This window comes from Eptatretus burgeri, chromosome 16 (genome assembly GCF_056783735.1).
Source record: "Eptatretus burgeri isolate ZD-2024b chromosome 16, Ebu_testis_v1, whole genome shotgun sequence".
NCBI classification, from domain to species: Eukaryota; Metazoa; Chordata; class Myxini; order Myxiniformes; family Myxinidae; genus Eptatretus; species Eptatretus burgeri.
Window position 1 is genome coordinate 3,196,177 of NC_140976.1, and position 21,142 is coordinate 3,217,318.

At 43.5% G+C, this 21,142-nt stretch overlaps 1 protein-coding gene across 10 annotated transcripts in view; it reads right to left on the bottom strand.

Annotated features, from left to right (window-relative positions):
* The window catches only part of LOC147010336 (transient receptor potential cation channel subfamily M member 4-like), a 582,375-nt gene that overhangs the window by 87,955 nt on the left and 473,278 nt on the right, over positions 1–21,142 (bottom strand). For all 10 annotated transcript variants that reach the window (XR_015052249.1, XR_015052248.1, XM_085858968.1 and 7 more), the window contains 3 exons: positions 19,396–19,497; positions 18,145–18,265; positions 17,319–17,464 (listed from right to left, as the gene is read on the bottom strand). Coding sequence is in view for 8 of the 10 variants with exons in the window: in XM_085858968.1 (XP_085715094.1) it covers positions 17,319–17,464; positions 18,145–18,265; positions 19,396–19,497 (369 nt within the window). In the remaining 2 variants the exon portion in view is untranslated. The remainder of the gene's footprint in view (positions 1–17,318; positions 17,465–18,144; positions 18,266–19,395; positions 19,498–21,142) is intronic.

A 21,142-nucleotide genomic window follows, 5' to 3' on the forward strand; every position in this document is an offset into this window, starting at 1 on the left:
TTGTGTGGTGTTTGTGTAGTATATTTTGTGTTTTGACGTTTTTAAAATTTTTATTCAATCGAATTCAAAATGTGATTAAAATAAATTAAATTCAAATCAAATCATCCACCAACCTGCCTCCCTCCACTGCCCTCTCACCTCCATCTCTTCACTCCACCTTCTCAAATCCTCAACTGCCATCTTCCTTGTCTCTTGTCCCCCCTCTCTCACAGCACCACAGAGCCTTTTCTCCTCCTCATTCGGCCCCCTCCCCTCGCTATTCTGCAATACCCCACACTCCTTCAGCAACCCTCCTTACCTCCTCCCTCGTCCCTCGTCCGACCCTCCCCCGCCCCCTCCACCTCCTGCACCAAAAGCCTCCTCCCCTACCTCTTCATTAAAAGTGTGGACCTCAAATATCCGGGGCCTTCGCTCAAACCTTTCAGATCTTTCCATGCAGGTTGCCACTGACAAACCAGACATTATCTGCCTAACAGAAACTTTCCTCTCCCAAGACGTGTCTGACTCCCAAGTATCTCTCCCTGGTTACTCCCTCTTACGGTATGACAGACCTGAGCCTCGTCCTGGTGGAGGTGTTGCTCTCTTCATCAAAGACTCTATTCCTCACTCTCCCTGCACTGCTCTCACTCCCCCACACCCCCAGGAATACCTCTGGCTTCGGCTTCCCCTCCACTCCCACCTCATGTTTATATGTGTACTGTACCGTCCACCGAACAGTGATGACTCCATCTACACCTCACTCTCCGAAAACATGGACCATCTTCTATCTTCTCATCCAAACTCTCTCTTCCTCTTATGTGGCGACTTCAATTGTCATCACGCCAGTTGGCTAGGTGTGGGTACCTCTCTCACCTGCCATGGGACATCAGCAAAAGCTTTCTGTGACTCATTGGGACTGACTCAATCGGTCAACTTCCCGACCCGGATCTCAACCAATGGTACTCCATCTCTTCTGGATCTGATTTTGACAAATTTCCCTGACAATATCTGCTGCTCTTCCTTCGCTCCAATTGGTTCTTCTGACCACGTCCTTATTAAAGTGGACATCTCTCTGGCTGTTATCAGAGAACCACCTCACCGCCGTCGAGTCTGGCATTTCACTCAAGCCGACTGGCAGGGTCTCCGAGCAGCCATCAAACTTACAGACTGGTCTCCTATCACTACTTTCTCAAACATCAACTCATCCTGGGAATTCTTTCAAAGAAACTTGCTCTCCCTCATGCACAGATTTATCCCCTCTCGTGTTCAGTTGTCTTACCCTTCCTCCCGCCCTTGGTTTACTGAAGCTTGTGGCGAGGCAGTTGTCCTGAAACAACTTGCCTTTGCCTCATGGAAAGCAAACCCAACTAAGGGCAATCTCAGTTCTTTCCACAAAGCTCAGAACAAGTGTGTAGCTACCCTCAGGAGAGCCAGAAAACAACATCTTTCTCATCTCAAGTCTGAACTCTCAAACCTCTCTCCCTCCTCAAAATCCTGGTGGCGTTTAATCAAATCTGTTTCTGGTGTATGTTCCCCCTCCATCCCCTCCCTTACCTCAAATGGCCGCACTGCTGATTCCACACGTGATAAAGCTGAATGTCTAAACTCGGTGTTTGCAGCTAAATCTTGTGTCCCAAACCCATCACTATCTCTACCCACTTTACCCAGTCGCACCCAACTGTCCCTGGACTCTGTATCCTTTTCTCCTGACAAGGTGGAGAGCTTGCTTTCAAACCTCAAGTCAGATTCTGCAACCGGTCCAGACGGCATCAGCCCACGTGTCCTCAAAGCCTGCTCTTCTGCTCTTGCTCACCCTCTCTCTGTTCTATTCACCCTCTCATTTTCCCAAGGTCATCTGCCATCTGCTTGGAAATCTGCTAACATCACTGCCCTGCATAAAAAGGTGCAAAAACAGATCCCTGTAACTATAGACCAATCAGCCTTCTCCCAATCATCAGCAAGGTTATGGAATCCATCATCGCTTCAGACATGAAATCCTTCCTCTTCTCCAATGGCTTGATTTCCAATCATCAATTTGGTTTCAGACCAGGTCACTCTACCCTAGATATGCTGCTACTGCTCTCCCATCAATGGATGGAGGTCCTCAATGCCAGACAGGAAATCCGAGCCGTATCCCTGGACATATCACGTGCTTTTGACACAGTCTGGCACCCTGCCCTACTCACCAAACTCTCTGCCCATGGTATTCAAGGCCATCTCCACTCATGGCTCGCAGACTTCCTCTCCTGTCGCAGTCAACGTGTGGCCCTAAATGGAGTTCTTTCATCCCCTCTTCCTGTGCAGGCTGGAGTTCCTCAAGGTAGCGTTCTGGGCCCTGTTCTTTTTCTGGTTTTCATCAATGATCTCTCGGACTCTCTGGAAAATCCTCTATTTCTCTTTGCCGATGACTCAACCCTCTGCCGTACCATCTGTCATCCCTCAGCCCGGCAAGCAGCAGCTTCTTCACTCACTGCAGATCTGGATAAAATCACAAACTGGTCCAACACGTGGAACATGTCTTTCAATCCAGACAAATCTCACACTCTCACTATGTCTCTTCGAAAGGACCGTTTACAAAACCCCCCCATCCACTTTCTCAACAATCCTCTGGAAGAAGTCTTTTCTTTCAAGCTTCTGGGTCTCACTATCTGCCATGACCTTTCCTGGGAAAGTCACATTTCCAACCTTGCCTCAAAAGCCAGTCGCCGACTGGGAATCCTCCGTCGTGCAAAGTCCTTCCTCGGCCCTCTTGAGCTCCTGACCACTTACAAAGCTTTTGTCCGTAGCCTGATGGAGTACTGCTCTCCCCTCTGGGCTGGTGCTCCTGCCTCCCACCTTTCTCGACTTCACGCTGTCGAAACCAGGGCTTTTAAGATCATTGGCATCTCCCGCAATGAAGCTGAGTCTTTGGGCCTCTCACTCAATCACCGCAGGTTGGTCGGTGGTCTTTCTGTCTTCTACCGACTCCTCTCCAGCCTTGCCCCCTGCTCTCTCTGCGATTTGTCCCAACCACATTTCCACAGGGCGCTCAAGGTCCGCCAACAACCCCCTTCTGGTAAAACTACCAAAATCACGAATCACTGCTCATCTTCACTCTTTCATTCCTCTTTTTTCCCGCCTTTGGAATAAACTTCCTCACTCTATTCTTTCCCATTCTTCCCTTCAGGCTTTCAAAACAGCTGTTCACCACCACCTCTTATCTTCCCCCATCCAAATCCTCGATCTTTTCTACCCCCGATAATCCACCCAAGCCCACTTCCTTCAATTCTCCTGCTTTCCTTCCTGAAAGTCCCTTTAATGTCCATCTTCCCCTCGCCATGTTCCCCGTCCCATCCCCATCCCTCTCCCTTCCACAGTTCACCTGTGTCTGTTCCCCAATGTTTTGTCCCTTCCACTCCCGCCCCTCTTGTCTCATGCCTCCTTGCTGTGAGTTGTGTGTTAGCTCTCATACGAGCCTCGACCAAGGTATACAAAAAAAAAAAAAAAAAAAAAAAAAAAATGGAAGACCAAATCGGTAAAGTCCTCCATTGGAGTAATCAGAAGGAACCCAAACAAGCAAAAAGCAAAGATGGAGTCATCAGGAGGAACCTGGATAGGATTCACATTTCAGCTGCTACTCCTCCACCATCAAACTCATCCAGGCACAGAAAAGTGAACCTTATTAAAAAAAAAAAAACATCAAAAAAAGAAAAAGAACCCAAATCAAAAAAAAAAAAATTCTGGCTGCTGGACCATATATCCGATCAAGTTGAAATGCAAATCATGTGTTCCCCCATCACTACTAGATCTTCATTGTGAAGATTCATGTCGTTGATTCAGCTGACAGAGAAAGCATTTACTTAAATTCAATATGGCTGCCAAAACATGTGACCAATAACGTCATATGTGTGAACCTTTTGTTCCTCATGGATAAGAGGTGATGTAAAGTTTCAGCTCGATCTGTTGAGCCATTTCAGAGAAGAAGATTTTTGAAGGTTTTTTTTTTTAAGAAATGATATGGCTGCCGAATCACATGACTGATGATCTCATCAAAATTTTTGTGGACCATTTTATCCCAAAATGACCATCAAATTTTTTATATTGATCAAATGTAACATTCTACATATGCAATTATGATATCATAATGAAAGCACCGTCATAAAAATCGCACATTCCCCATGAGGAGAACATGCTTTGTGCAAAGTTTCAATTTTTTTCCTTGGTGCGGCTTCAAAGATGGAGGTCCAAAGTTCTTCAGTTTTACCAACATGGCTGCCACACCACGTGACCTATGACGTCATAATTATCATTAAAACATTCTGCATGAGTCGCTTCTTGATCCAACAAGCGGTTGCAGAGAAAAACACAAACATTCTGTGCGGACAAACAAACAAACAAGCAGTCATAGACTGGAACTTACGAAATCGTCAACTAGACCTCTGACCTTGTCTAATAAAAGCTGTCTCTGGAGAAGGTAGCGAGGGAAACCAGAAGTTTATACGATGAATCTGTACCAAACCATCAAAAATCGTAACGTCGACCGAAGCAAAAATCTCCATTTCTCCACGAAATTATTTTATATTATTTTATCAGTCACAAAACCATAATATTCGGCCATCCACCAACAATCTATCCATAATCCGACGGCTCAGCGAATCAGGTATGCGACGATAACCTTTATTGGGATAAAAATAACTTTTAAACACCATCTTTATCGAAAATACCGTCAACGCGAACATGCAAAACCATACGTGAGTCAACGACGCGTCTGCTCGAGCGCACTGCATCACGTGATGACCCGTGACGCGCGAGTGAAATATTTTTTATACAATCTTAAAACGTCTCCAAACATCCGATTTTTTACCAAAATTTCGACAAGCGAGTTTTAAGCGTCCTAAGCGAATGCAAAAACCGAAGACAAAATTTAAATCGAAGTTAAAACGAACTCGTAACGTCGAGCGAAGCAAAAATACTCCATTTCTCCACATGAATTTATGGAATTATGTTTGCCCTCACTGTGACCTTGACCTTTGAGTGATTTTGACCAAAATCTAATCAGCACAAGGCATCACCCTCCTGAATCACGTGGTGTAACTTGACATTGGTAGCTTCTTCCGTTCTCGACTTATCGTGCCTACAAACAAACAAACAAACACACAAACCAACAAACACACAAACAAACAAACAAATAAACCAATGTCACCCTTAGGGTGACCCGTATCTTGCCAAAAAGTGACCAAGTGTGACTTCTTTAAGGTCACACTGAGGTGAACAGAGCTCCTATCCACCAGGAGCGACTCCTTGAGGAATATCTGCCTACGAGAGATTCCGATGAGAATCGTTCAACAGAGTAACAATGAAAAATATGCGTGTGTCTCCTAACATCACCAAATGACGTCATAATGTCTCAAGATTGACATATCTAGAAAGCACTCATCGAGGTGTTCAATTTGAGGTATGACACGATATGGTTCCTAAAACTTGGAAAATTTGACCTTGGGGTCAAATATGTTTGACCTCAGGCGCTAACCATGAAGGTCAAGGCCAATCGCCACCAAAAATTAATCAACTGAGCACCAGACCATGAACTATATTCCCATGAAGTTTGAAGACGATCCGATCAAAATTACTCAAAAAATAAGGGTTTCGTCGGCTCCCCTGATTTGCGACAAAGTGACCTTGACCTTTGACCTTGACCTTCAAAATTTTATGTGCTGAAAGGGACCTCTATAGGCCTCTGATATGCGTAGTTACAAAAATTTCCAATCATAACTGTGCTCTGCAGAATTTTTTTTCGTGATTACAGACAAACAAACAAACAAAAAAAACATACAGACTGACGAACATATCTTGCAAAAACTAACATATCTTGCAAGATAACAAACAGAAATGGAAGTCATCAATACACTGAAGAAATCTTTAGATTTACTAAGTAACAAACAAACACACAAACAAGCAGTCATAGACTGGTACTTATGAAATCGTCAACTTGACCTCTGACCTTGTCTAATAAAAGCTGTCTCGAGAGAAGGAAGCGACGCAAACCAGAAGTTTCTATGATGATTCTGTACCAAACCATCAAAAATCGAATGTTTTGGATGTTTGACCTCACTGTGACCTTGACCTTTGACTGATTTTGACCAAAATCCAATCAGCGCTAGCCATCACCCTCCTGAATCACATGGTGTAATTTGACATTGGAAGCTTCTTCTGTTCTCGAGTTATCTGTACCAAACCATCAAAAATCGAATATTTGACCTCACTGTGACCTGGACCTTTGACCGATTTTGCCAAAATCTAATCAGCACGAGCCATCACCCTCCTGAATCACGTGGTGTAATTTGACATTGGCAGCTCACTACATTCTCGAGTTATCGTGCCTACAAACAAACAAATAAGCAGTTATAGACTGCTACTTACGAAATCGTCAACTTGACCTCTGACCTTGTCTAATAACAGCTGTCTCTGGAGAAGGTAGCGAGGGAAACCAGAAGTTCCTACGATGATTCTGTACCAAACCATCAAAAATTGAATGTTTTGGATGTTTGACCTCACTGTGACCTTGACCTTTGACCGATTTTGACCAAAATCTAATCAGCACTCGCCATCACCCTCCTGAATCACGTGGTGTAATTTGACATTGGTAGCTTCTTCCGTTCTCGAGTTATCGTGCCTACAAACAAACAAACAAACAAACAAACAGAAACGGAAGGCATCAATATACTTACGAAATATTTAGATTTCGTAAGTAACAAACAAATAAACATACAAACAAACAAACAAACAAACAAACGGAAGTCATCAATATACTTTCGAAATCTTTAGATTTCGTAAGTAACAAACAAGCAGTCAGAGACTGGTACTTACGAAATCGTCAACATGACCTCTGACCTTGTCAAATAAAAGCTGTCTCTAGAGAAGGTAGCGACGCAAACCAGAAGTTTCTACGATGATTCTGCATCAAACCATCAAAAATCGAATGTTTTGGATGTTTGACCTCACTGTGACCTTGACCTTTGACAGATTGTGACCAGAATCTAATCAGCATTAGCCATCACCCTCCTGAATCAAGTGGTGTAATTTGACATTGGTAGCTTCTTCCGTTCTCGAGTTATCATTTTTTGGATGTTTGACCTCACTGTGACCTTGACCTTTGACCGATTTTGACCAAAAGCTAATCAGCGCTCGCCACCACCCTCCTGAATCACGTGGTGTAATTTGACATTGGTAGCTTCTTCCGTTCTCGAGTTATCGTGCCTACAAACAAACAAACAAACAAACAGAAACGAAAGGCATCAATAAACTTACGAAATCTTTCGATTTCGTAAGTAACAAACAAACAAACAAACAAGCAGTCATAGACTGGTACTTACGAAATCGTCAACTTGACCTCTGACCTTGTCTAATAAAAGCTGTCTCTCGAGAAGGTAGCGACGCAAACCAGAAGTTTCTCGGATGATTCTGTATCAAACCATCAAAAATCGTAACGTCGACTGAAGCAAAAATCTCCATTTCTCCACGCAATTATACCTTAATGAAACTCAACAACGCGTCTGCTTGAGCGCACTGCATCATGGGACGACCCGTGACGCGTCGACTGAAATATTTTTTATACAATCTTAAAACGTCTCCAAAACATCCGATTTTTACCAGAATATCGACAACTGAGTTTGAAGCGTCCTAAGCGATCGCAAAAACCGAAGACAATTAAAATCGAAGTTAAAATGAACTCGTAATGTCGAGCGAAGCAAAAATACTCCATTTCTCCACGTGAATTTACGGAATTATGTTTGACCTCACTGTGACCTTGACATTTGACCGATTTTGACCAAAATCTAATCAGCATGAGCCACCACCTTCCTGAATCACGTGGTGTAATTTGACATTGGTAGCTTCTTCCGTTCTCGAGTTATCGTGCCTACAAACAAACAAATAAACTTACAAACAAACAAACAAAAAAACAGAAAAGGAAGGCATCAATATACTTACGAAATCTTTAGATTTCGAAAGCAACAAACAAACAAACATACAAACAAACAAACAAACAAACAGAAACGGAAGTATCAATATACTTACGAAATCTTTAGATTTCGTAAGTAACAAACAAACAGTCAGAGACTGGTACTAACGAAATCGTCAACTTGACCTCTGACCTTGTTTAATAAAAGCTGTCTCGAGAGAAGGTAGCGACGCAAACCAGAAGTTTCTACGAAGATTCTGTACCAAACCATCAAATATCGAATGTTTTGGATGTTTGACCTCACTGTGACCTTGACCTTTGACCGATTTTGACCAACATCTAATCAGCACAAGCCATCACCCTCCTTAATCATGTGGTGTAATCTGACATTGGTAGCTTCTTCCGTTCTTGAGTTATCTTGGTTGGTGAGGTCTCCTTCGGGGCTCCCTGCTGACGTTCTCAAAGCTAAGTTTCCGGTTGTTATTTGTCCCGTTTTAACTGTTTAATTTTCTCACCTACATGTTACTGTGTGTTTCTAGTTCGGTTTTGCTTCAAAAATCATGCTATTTTGTGAGTATTTTTGTCGACGTTCTTACCAGGTGTTTGAGGCCTAGGCCTAGGCTTGAGGCCTACCGGTTCCACTCGGTGTTCGATCGTTTTTTTTTTTTTTCTCCCCATTACCTTCAATTTCTATCCTCCCCATTACCTTTAATCTTCATCCTCCCCACTTTCCAAACATCCCCCATTCTCCCAACTAATCTCTTTCTTATCTCAAAAAAAATACATATATATATATATATATATATATATATATATATATATATATATATATATATATATATATATATATATATACCAAACAACAACAACAACAACACGCTCACCTTCTCCCGATTCTGCTTCTTCTTCTTCCTCGATTTTTTTTTTTCTACACTTCCATGACCGAATCTGTTGAACTCTCTCATACATTAATATTAACAACAAAAACGATCTTATAATGCTTCATCTTCCTCTCTCACACATGTGGTATCTTTACTGTTTCACAATGCACTACTCTTCTGCTATTTCAACAGACTGCTCTCATTTCGACCTCTCCTTCATTCCTTGCCTAAAAAATCCAACTATTACAGCGCTTCTTCTCTCCATTCTCTGAATTCGCCTTCATTGCATCCATCAAGAATTGTGTTAAATCGCATCTCTGACCTAAAACTTTTAAAAACCACAGTTTGCCATGGATGCTCGCTTTCCATCAACCATTCTTTTTTTCCAACTTCAGTGCCAACTCACCCCTCTCACCCCTCACTCTCACTCTCAAAGCAACCATCCCACTCTTCTCCCTCCAAGCCTCCCTCTCTCCTCTCTCAAAAATTCCCCCCTAACCTTTCTCCCACCTTTCATCCCCCTCACTCTTCCTTCTGTAAGTTGCCCCCCGTCTCATCCACCAACCTGGCTCCCGGCACTGCCCTCTCACCTCCATGTCTTCACTCCACCACCTCAAATCCTCAACTGCCTTCTTCCTTGTCTCTTGTCCCCCATCTCCCCCAGCGCCACAGAGCCTTTTCTCCTCCTCATTCGGCCCCTTCCCCTCGCTATTCTGCAATACCCCACACTCTTTCAGCAACCTTCCTTCCCTCCCCCCTCGTCCCTTGTCCTACCCTACCCCTCCCCCTCCACCTCCTGCACCCAAAGCCTCCTCCCCTACCTCTTCATTGTGTGTGGACCTCAAATATCCGGGGCCTTCGCTCAAACCTTTCAGATCTTTCCATACAGGTTGCCACTGACAAACCAGACATTATCTGCCTAACAGAAACTTTCCTCTCCCAAGACATGTCTGACTCCCAAATATCTCTCCCTGGTTACTCCCTCTTACGGTATGACAGACCTGAGCCTCGTCCTGGTGGAGGTGTTGCTCTCTTCATCAAAGACTCTATTCCTCACTCTCCATGCACTGCTCTCACTCCCCCACACCCCCAGGAATACCTCTGGCTTCGGCTTCCCTCCACTCCCACCTCATGTTTATATGTGTACTGTACCGTCCACCGAACAGTGATGACTCCATCTACACCTCACTATCCGAAAACATGGACCATCATCTATCTTCTCATCCAAACTCTCTCTTCCTCTTATGTGGTGACTTCAATTGTCATCACGCCAGTTGGCTAGGTGTGGGTACCTCTCTCACCTGCCATGGCACCTCAGCAAAAGCGTTCTGCGACTCATTGGGACTGACTCAATCGGTCAACTTCCCGACCCGGATCTCAACCAATGGTACTCCATCTCTTCTGGATCTGATTTTGACAAATTTCCCTGACAATATCTGCTGCTCTTCCTTCGCTCCAATTGGTTCTTCTGACCACGTCCTTGTTAAGGTGGACATCTCTCTGGCTGTTATCAGAGAACCACCTCAGAGAATCTAATCAGCACAAGCCATCACCGTCCTGAATCACGTGGTGTAATTTGACATTGGTAGCTTCTTCCGTTCTCGAGTTATCTGTTCCAAACCATCAAAAATCGAATATGTAACCTCACCGTGACCTTGACCTTTGACCGATTTTGACCACAATCTAATGAGCACTCGCCATAACCCTCCTGAATCACCTGGTGTAATTTGACATTGGTAGCTTCTTCCGTTCTCGAGTTATCGTGCCTACAAACACAAAAACACACAAACAAAGTCCGGACGTGATCAATATACTTACGAAATCTTTAGATTTCGTAAGTAATAAATGAAAAATCACTCAAAGTCACAACTTGGTCAAATGGAAAGACGACACTCCATCGAGAACATACCTCTGCCAGGCTGAATAGTTCACATCTTGTATGCCACCGACAGGTTGGATATGATTCCGTACCTTAAGCAAAATCGAATCGGCTTGTTATTGTCACCTAACCAACTCTTCCGCGTCGTTTTGTCACAAGTCATACACAACTTTTAGAGATGACATGCTATACATAGTTTTTGGCCCAATATCTCAATGGTGAAGCATCAGTTAAAAATTAAATAATTCACGTCTCTAGATGTGGATTCAGATCTTCACCAAAATGGAATCAATTCTTCCTCGTGCCACTCCCAACCTGTCCACCAAATTTTGTTTGAATCCATCCATTACCTTTTGATATATTGTGCTATATATCATTTTTAGCCCCATCTCTCAATGGTGAAGAATCACGTTAAAAAATTCTCAGATCCGGATCTCGATTCGGATCTTCACCAAAACCTGGATCGTTGACTTCCTTTGCCGGTCACCTACACACACAAAAAATTTCAAAACAATTGTTTGAAAACTGTGGCTAAATATCGTGTGACAAACAGAAAAACAGATAGACAGACAGACAAATGTGACAGACCAACATACTTGGCAAAAATTTTTTTTCGCCAATTAACAAACAAACGGACCCAAATGCGATACCATCTCCTTTGACGAGGGTAAAAATGCAAAAGTATGTTGGGATGTGACTCCATAAAGTATGTAAACAAGGTAGAGATGGTCATGAGAAATGGTCATTGTGAAATCATCGCTACATATTTCTATGAATAATGGTTGTCCCGATAAAAGCAAAGTTATATATCTGTCACACACACTCACACACACACACACACACACACACACACACACACACACACACACACACACACACACACACACACACACACACACACACACACACACACACACACACACACACACACACACACACACACACACACACACACACACAGGATTTGTGTTGCCTTTTCCGTCCTGTCAAGGGTTGCCAGCCAGAGCCTCCATCTCAATCGAGTTCATCACTGAACTTCCCTTCACGCTCCTGTTTGTGTCCGGACTGCCGATCCTGCCTCAATCCTCATCTCTTCTCCCTGACGTCACGCCCATTAATCATCCACCCCAGGGGTGTGGTCTTGCGAGTTGTCATTTCTGGAGGCGGGGTTTTTGTCTGCTCGGAAACGTTTGTGTTTGTTGTTGTTTTTCGAACGTGATTCCTTTTTGTTTTGCTGGTCTTGTATATGCAAAAACGTAGTAAAAGGTCGCAGGGGGTTACCACATACTGCGAGAACGAGCCTGAGACCTGAACAAATTTAACACAGCACCACCTCCCGTGTGGTGACATGTCACACTTAAGCTCACAGTTTCACTACTTAATTTACATTGAGATGTCTCCTGCACATCCATGGACCATGCTACCCTATACAATCTTTCCTTTTCCATGAAATTCCTCCATCGACCCCACAAACATAACAATATGTTATGCTTAATGACCGAACACACACACACACACACACACACACACACACACACACACACACACACACACACACACACACACACACACACCCTCGTGTCAGAACAGCTGGACACGTTATATCCACAGCTGATGCTACAATGTACTTACAGTCATTGGTGGGAACCTGACACCACTCAATAAAAGATATTTCTCATATTCCTAAATTCCCATGAGTCTAACTTGCATTTAGGAAAAAAAAAAACGATGATGATTAATCATTTTGGAATTGCCACTCTCAATTAAATCTTGAAAATTAGGTTTAACAGACGATTGGAGTCACACATTTCCTTTTAGCAAAGACAGGTTAAAAGTGCCCGGTGAGTCAAACCAAGTCACAACTTCCACAAATTGCGCATGCACAGAAATGCCTCATTTAGCAATCAGAGATCATTTACAAAGTCGCGTGTTGGTTGGTTCATGATAGTGGGCCATCAGCCGTAAGGTGTATCGTGCAGTTTCGTTCCACTCATCGGGGGGTGGGGGGGGGGGGTAGACAAAACCTTTATAATATGATAGTATATATCCAAATACATACGTATCCAAAAGTTCTCCACTCAAATAGCTGCAGTAATTGTGTATTTTCATCTTGAAAATCGATGCAAACGTGTGCGCCACGTGACACCTCGACAGCCAATAGATCGGCTGACATTGAATGCAAATTACGTCACCTCCTGCAGGGAGGAAATCACCGGCACCTGATCGGCGATTTTTGATGAATATGGCCAGTGAGGACGCTCCCCCGTGTATTATTCACCAGGACAATGTAGCGAACGAACAAGTCAAACGTTTTACGTCTGTAAGATGGGATAAATGGAGAGAAAGTGCAAACAAATGGCTCGTCTTCGACGGTCACGAACGACGTTTATCCGAGAGTGCCGGCGCGGGAGGACTAACTTCGATCATGGGCCGATTGTACCCGGAGTGCTGGTGTAAAGACTTCAAGCTACCCCCCCCCCCCCCTTTAAGTTACCTCCCGGTAATCTGAAATCGATTTCAAGTTACCCCCGGGGGAAGCTTCAAATCTATTTCATCCTACCCCCTCCAATTTCAGATTACCCCCCTCAAAACATTTATTTATGTCTGTTTATTTACAAAAAATAGTAATTTCATTGATATTGAAAACTAATTAAGGAAAAACCATTGACCACGTGACAGCCTTTGAAGAGCTTGCAATGAATTTTGATTTTATTTTAATATTGTTATGAATTGAAATCAGTATTTCTCATGCAGTTATAGTTTTTACCATATTTTTTATGAAATCCTTCTTCGATATAGTTGATCCAAATAGACATACTGGTATATCTTTTTAACCAACTCAGACTATACTTACAATTATGGAAACAACACAATAAAATCAATGTGTAAGAAAGGCAATGAATACAGCTTATTTTTAATTCACAATTTCGTTGTGGTGGTGGTGGTGGTGGTCGTATGGCAGCTTTGCTGCCGGGGTAGCTTTCATTTCTTGAAGCGCGACTGTGTCGCTGATGCAGTGTCCCTCCACCAGTACACACACTGGAACTGGTACTGATTTCGCCGACCTCAGAAGGATGACAGGCTGAGTGAGTAGCCTGGTGTTGGCTCAGTGGTTCGGGTGGCGACTTGGAATCCTAGGGTCCTGAGTTCAAGCCCCGTCGGCCGCTGAATTAATGCACCGGGGGGTTGACTCAGCCTGTCATCCTTCCGAGGTCGGCAAAATGAGTACCGGTTCCAGTGTGTGTGCAGGTTGAGGGGCACTGCATCAGCGACACAGTCGCGCTTCAAGAAATGATAGCCACCCCCGTGGGTAACTTGAAATCGATTTCAGATTACTGGGAGGTAACTTGAAGAGGGGGGGGGTAGCTTGAAGTCTTTAAGGCCCAGTCACACCTTGACGTTTTAGCCAACGTATGCCGATTTTTGAAATTTTTTTCTAAAACGCTGGCACACGTTGAATACGTTATGGGTAAGTTTTGATAACATTGAGAGCACACTGAAAAACACTGCCATACGTCGTTGTACGTTGGCTTTAAACGTTGTACTTTTCGGTTGTCCTCAAGTTTTTGCATGCTTGAAATTTCACGACGTATGCTGGCGTATGACTCACACGTTCCGCTACGCTGGCCACAAGTTGTATGCACGGTCTGCGATCGTTGACAGACGTCAACACATGCTACTTGTAAGTTAATCATAAGTTGAGACACGCCGAGGTAATGTTTAGCGTACCCGAAACTTATTTTTAACCTATGATTAACGTGTTGTTGGCACGTTACGCGATCGTTGCCACACATCGACAGACGTTACTTTTAAGTTACTCATAGGCTGAAAGACGTCGGTATAATGGATCGTCCTTGCGTCAGCGTCCACGGCCACGGCCAGGACACTTATTTGCAGCATTCTTCAAACTTTTCTTCGGCATGACGAGGATGTGCACACTTCGATGTCTAGCTTGGCTATGATTCCAATTGTCCATCGGCAGCGTCTATTAAAATAGTCGAGTTTGAGCGTTTTAACATGTTCAGAAGAAACGCTTCAAATTTCCAAACCCCAGCGTCAAAAAAACAAAGGCAAGTGACAGCATTTTAAATCGTTCATTGTAAACAATGAAAATAGTTGAGTGGTACCGTTTAAAAGTCGTTGAGTGTAAAAAAAATCCAATTGTTGAGCGCAAGCGTCTACTTTCAATAGTGGAGTTTGACCGATTTAGCACATTCAGTAGAAACGATTAAAATTTCCGAGCGCCAGCGTCAAAAACAAAGGCGAGTGACAGCAATTTAAATCGTTCATTGTAAACAATGAAAATAGCAGAGTGGTACCGTTTAAAAGTCGTTGAGTGTAAAAAAAAAATCCAATTGTTGAGCACAAGCGGCTACTTTCAATAGTGGAGATGCAGCCATTTAAATCGTTGAGTGGCAGCCTATGAATAGCAAACCCCACATCACCGGCAAAGATAAACTGCCGCACGATATGGAAAAGTTAGGCTATCTTTGGGCATAGTTTGTGAACGCCGGCTACACGATAATTATTCGTTGGTATACCGTATCTATAAGTTATCGAAGCGCTCTATGCACATTATTAGTTCATTGTGCATTTGTCCAACCCGTTATGAATAGACCTAAATCGTAAAAACAAGCTATAGCTCATTGTTGAAAAAGCCCCATAAAAAATTAGCCGCAAAGGACTTCGAACAATGGTGCAAAGATGTCTCCTACCTGTGGACACGCGGACGCAAGGAGGATCCATCATAACCCACACCCTCCCCCTCACACTCACCTACTACTGCCAACATGAACAAACTACTACTAATACTAATACTGTTACTGCTGACATGGACATCGACTCAAAAAGGACTCGAAAACACTGTTGGGTTCCCCTTTTATGAACACCATTTTTATATACCAATTCCCAAAACCGCTGGGAACACGTCTTTATATGGCAGTTGTAAGTTAGAAACACGTTCATTTATTTTTTTTGTCGACCGGAAGACGTCATTGGAATACGTCTACATACGTCAATGTGTGTTGGGACTACGTAAAGAATTGGTTCAAAGCACGTCAAACATAAGTTAGAAATAAGTTTCGCGTAAAAAGACATTACCGCGACGTGTTTCGACTTATGAGTAGCTTATAAGTAGCCTTTGTGGACGTGTGTAAGCGTCCACATATCGTGTGTAAAACTTATCCCCATCGCATGCGGAACGTGTGTCATATGCCGAGTACGTCGTAAAATTTTGAACATGTTTAAAATTTTTGACGTACTCTACTTACTACGACGTATGATAGCGTACTTTAGCGTTCTACTCACGTATACCAAACTTACTCATACTGTATTTGACGTGCTCCAACGTTTTAGACACATTTTTCTTTGGTCGGCATACGCTGGCAAGATCGCCAAGGTGTGACCGCGATGTTGACATTTCCATTTCTACGGCAGTTGTGATTCGAATCGTTGTGCGTCAGCCTTTTAATAGGCTACATCACGACATCGTCGGCGATGCGTGCAACGCGCTCTGCCGAAGTTAGACTATCGTTGGGCATCGGTTGTGTAGGCCGACAACAGGTTCAGCATTCGTTGGTATAAGTTATGTATAACACAACGAAACGTTCTGTGTCCGTTACCAATGCGTTATACATAAGACCAAGTCGCTATGAATACATCCGAATCTTTAAAAAAAAAAACATCAAAAGTTCAACGTAAGCCAGCGTTTTACATACATTTTAATACGTTGCCATCGCTGGCTAAAACGTCAAGGTGTGACTGGGCCTTTACACCGGCATTATGGGTACAATAAACCCATGATCGAAGTTAGTCCTCCCGCGCTGGCACTCTCGGCTAAACGTCGTTCGTGACCGTCGAAGACGAGCCATTTGTTTCCACTTTCTCTCCATTTATCCCATCTTACAGACGTAAAACGTTTGACTTGTTCGTTCGCTACATTGTCCTGGTGAATTATACACGGGGGAGTGTCCTCACTGGCCATATTCATCAAAAATCACCGATCAGCTGCCGGTGATTCCCTCCCTGCAGGAGGTGACGTAATTTGCAAATGATGTCAGCCGATCTTTTGGCTGTCAAGGTGTCACATGGCCAACACGTTTGCATCGATTTTCAAGATGAAAATACACAATAACTGCAGCTATTTGAGTGGAGAACTTTTGGATATGTTTGTATTTGGATATATACTATCATATTATCAAGGTTTTGTCTACCCCCCCCCCCGATGAGTGGAACAAAACTTGATTTCCAGGCACTTTCTGAGCCATGGCTGATGGCCGATAGCGATGAAGGTCCTTTTGGAAAAAGATTTTTAAAAGATTTTTAAAATATAAAATTACTTAAAATAATTTTATTCAAACAATATCAAGGCTCGTATAAGAGTTAACACACAGAACATATAACAAGGGGATCAGGACACAAGGGGGCCAGGAGAGAGAAGCAAAAAACATTGGAGAATGGACACATGAGGATATCTGTGGAAGGGAGGGGATTGGGCGGGGTACACTGGGTTGAACCACACACAACTCCATTATACAATGAAGCATTCAGGAGGACAACTCAGATCTGGAGGTCACATGATCCATAAAACCAAGTGGTGTGTGTCAATAATATTGTTTCATTAATTTCCTGGGATCACTACCTGCACGCCACATTGAGCGAAAAAGTCTTTGGCATCAGCTTCGTGGGCCAGGTCGAAGCAGGTGATCCCCCCCAAAATATCCACCGGCTGAATGAGTAGCTCCTCAGCCTGCCCCTCATTTTCTTTGAAGCAATGATCAAACATTCCTGCATTACAAGGCAGCAACATGCACCATCAAGACACAGGAATTAACTAATCCAGGTTATATACAATTAAATGTTACAACAACAAGTCCATTTTCATTGTGTCGGAAGTCGTTGTGGCCAGATCAGCTTCGACTCCGAACTCATGAATCTGTGACACCCCTTAAATTAATCCTACATGTCTTTCTCGACTGTGTTAATTAAGTAAATATAAATCAACATGTAAAATTATGCCTGGTGTTGGCTTAATGGTTGGGGTGGTGGGCTTAGGATCCGAGTATCCTGAGTTCAAATCCCACTCGGCTGTTGAATTAATCCCAGGTGGGGTTGACTCTGCCTGTCATCCTTCCGAGGTCGGCAAAATGAGTGCCAGCATGCTGGTATCCTGTGTCGGAGTGGCGACCCGTCCAGGATTGTACCCAATAGCCAAGGAGACTGCTTCGGCAGCACCAACGCTCTGCACAGAGTATGGTCCCAGTGGATGGAACATGTAAAATTATAAACATACACGCTGTTATTACATCAAGGAATGAGCGATGACAATGATAACATGATGAAGATTCATCATCATATGGTTTGGATATTAATATCTGCCATGAATAACCGAATGATGAAGTGTCAACAATTGCAGTTTGGTTCTTGAGAACCTCAGATGTATACAGAGACAGTCAAATCCATCTTACTGAATGCAAGCTCTTCATACTCGTCTACACGTTCCAGGATGCTTTTTGGGCTTTCCATGTACTTCACCATCCTTTTCAACATCCGGGTGGCAAGCAGGGCAGCAGCTGTGCAGTTTTTGCACTGGAAGGAAAAGTACAAAGTACGGATCACCAAACCATACACGTGAGCACACAATACACATGTGTGATCAGTCAATAGATGACCTTGGTAATATCTGAAGATGTTCAGTTTGTGGGTTGATGAAGGGGAGGGCATTTTTCTAAAGTGCACAGCATGATCAGGGACAATCATTTCGGTCAGGTCAGGTCGGTATGGTAGCAAGCGCCGGAGCAGAATGTCGCCGAGTGCACTTCCCGCCAGTTCTCCAAGGGCTTCCGTCTTGCCATCCCCCAGGCAGATGCCTGGCCGATCCCCATCTCTTTGAGATGCTGATCAACCTGCTGCAACCACGAGGCAAGTGGTCAGCCCATTGGCCTCCTCCACTCATGAGGCTCCCTCACTTTGATAATCTGATGAACAGGATCAGCATCAGGGAAACGAGCCACATCTCCATACAGCCGCAGCTGACGCTCACGGACTATGCAGGTAACAAATCTCATTTGAGCCTCTCAGCAACCGCAATGTGGATGGCCATTGGCTCACAAGGAGCTCCTCCGCCCTTTGACAGATTTTGTTCTTCATGCTGCTGGGTGTCCATATTATACACCCTCCTCACCAAGAATATTGGTGGGTGAGACTGTTTCTTTGCCAACAACCCGACCATGGAACAGATTAGTACAGGTTTACATGGTACCTGTAGCAAGTCACAGATCTAATCTGACCTGACCTAACAAATGTCATTCAGCTGTGAGGATATTGAATAAATCAGAGCAACTTAAAACCTGCAACTTTGTACAAGCCTTGCCATTTGCAGACAAAGGAGATATCGACACTGTTTAGCCCCTCAAAACATGCTCATGACAGATTCTCCATCGCCTTACATGTTGTGTTTATCATGTCGGCCTATTTGGAATTCCCAACTGAACCCACAGGTCATAATGCTTGGAACCCAGCTCAAAATCCTACAAACTACATAGTTATTGTCCATACTGATGTCCTTGCGGCTCATGCAACACCACACAGGCAGGTCCGAACATTCTCGGCCCAAATGTGATTTATTAAAAATGCCCCCATGAGTAAAATAATAACTTTACTTCCTGTTTATTGGCTTGTATGGCATGAGAGAAATCTCAGATATTTATTCAACAAACCTTTCTCCATAAAATGAACGCCATCTCTTTGTGCCGCAGCAGGATGGACCAGATGAACAGGAGCCAATCATACTCATACTCGATGATTGAGCCGTCAATCTTCTGAACAACAGAAACGACATGATGTGTCATTAAAATATTATCAAAGTTTACATTTGTTCACTCTTTTGTGATTGCGAGATTTCCCATCGTTATCCTTTAAATTCCACGAGAGAGGGCATAATGGAAAGCGATCCAGAAAGAAACAAGAAAGAACCTCAAAGGGCAGCTGTGAAAGACAACATTCAAAAGCACCAGTCTCACACGGACACGTGTTTCGGCCAGAAGGCCTCGTCAATTTGACAAAATCAGCATTAAAGGAACACTCCAGGCATTTTCGAAAGGCTTGAATTAAATCATCCAGATTTCAAAACCTACATCTGTGAATATGTGTGACTTTTAAAAACAAATGAATCAACCAACATGATGACAACTTTGGGTAGCTCGTGTCATTATCAGGCGCAATTTTTGCTGACGTCATCTGGCCCACGCGTAGGAGAAGCCCACCATATTCGTTCGTGATAAAGACCATTAGCCTACTTAGTATGCATTGTTTTCAAGTGACATGCTACAGTGTATTGCCTTTGGCTGTTGAATTAACACAGATGATCGGCGAATCTGCTATCACCTGTGTAAATACATGGAACACATCATATGAAGATTTTGGAAGTATGAAGAGAATATGTTCGGAGAAAAGTGTGTTAGAAGTTCCAGTCTTATGCCCATTATATATTATGATGATTACATTAATATTATGATCATGATTTTCGAATTTTTGAATGCGCTCTCACCTGTGTAAATACATGAAACACATAGTATGAAGATTTCAGAAGTATGAACAGAATATGTTCGGAGAAAAGTGTGTTAGAAGTTCCCGGCTTACGCCCATTATATTATGATGATTATATTCATATTATGATTATGATATTCGAAATTTTGAATCCGCTATCACCTGTGTAAACACATGGACCACATAATGTGAAGATTTCGGAAGTATGAACAGAATATGTTCTGAGAAAAATGTGTTGGAAGTTGCAGGCTTCTCCTTCTTCCTCTTTCGGCTTGCTCCCGTTAGGGGTCACCACAGCGGATCAACCATCTCCATTTCGCTCTATCCTCCACATCTTCCATTGACACTCCAACCACCCGCATGTCCGCCCTCACCGCATCCATGAACCTCTTCTTTGGCCTTCTTCTTCTCCTCCTGCCTGGCGGCTCCATCTTCAACATCCTTCTCCCGATATACTCCGTTTCCCTCTGTGCACATGTCCAAACCATCTCAATTTCACCTCTCTTACTTTGTCTCCAAACCGTCCTACCTGCGCAGTCCCTCTAATATACTCATTTCTTATCCTATCCATCCTCGTCACTCCCAACGAGAATCGCAGCATCTTTAACTCTGCCACCTCCAGCTCCGCTTCCTGTCTTATTGTTAGTGCCACCGCCTCCAAACCATACAACATAGCTGGTCTCAATACCGTCTTATATACTTTCCCCTTCACTCTTGCAGCTACCCTTCTGTCACAAATCACTCCTGCAACTCTTCTCCACCCACTCCATCCTGCATGCACTCTCTTTTTCACTTCTCTCCCACACTCCCCGTTACTTTGGACAGTTGATCCCAAGTATTTAAACCCATCCACCTTCCCCACCTCAACTCCTTGCAACCGCACCATACCACCACCCTCCCTCTCATTTACGCACATGT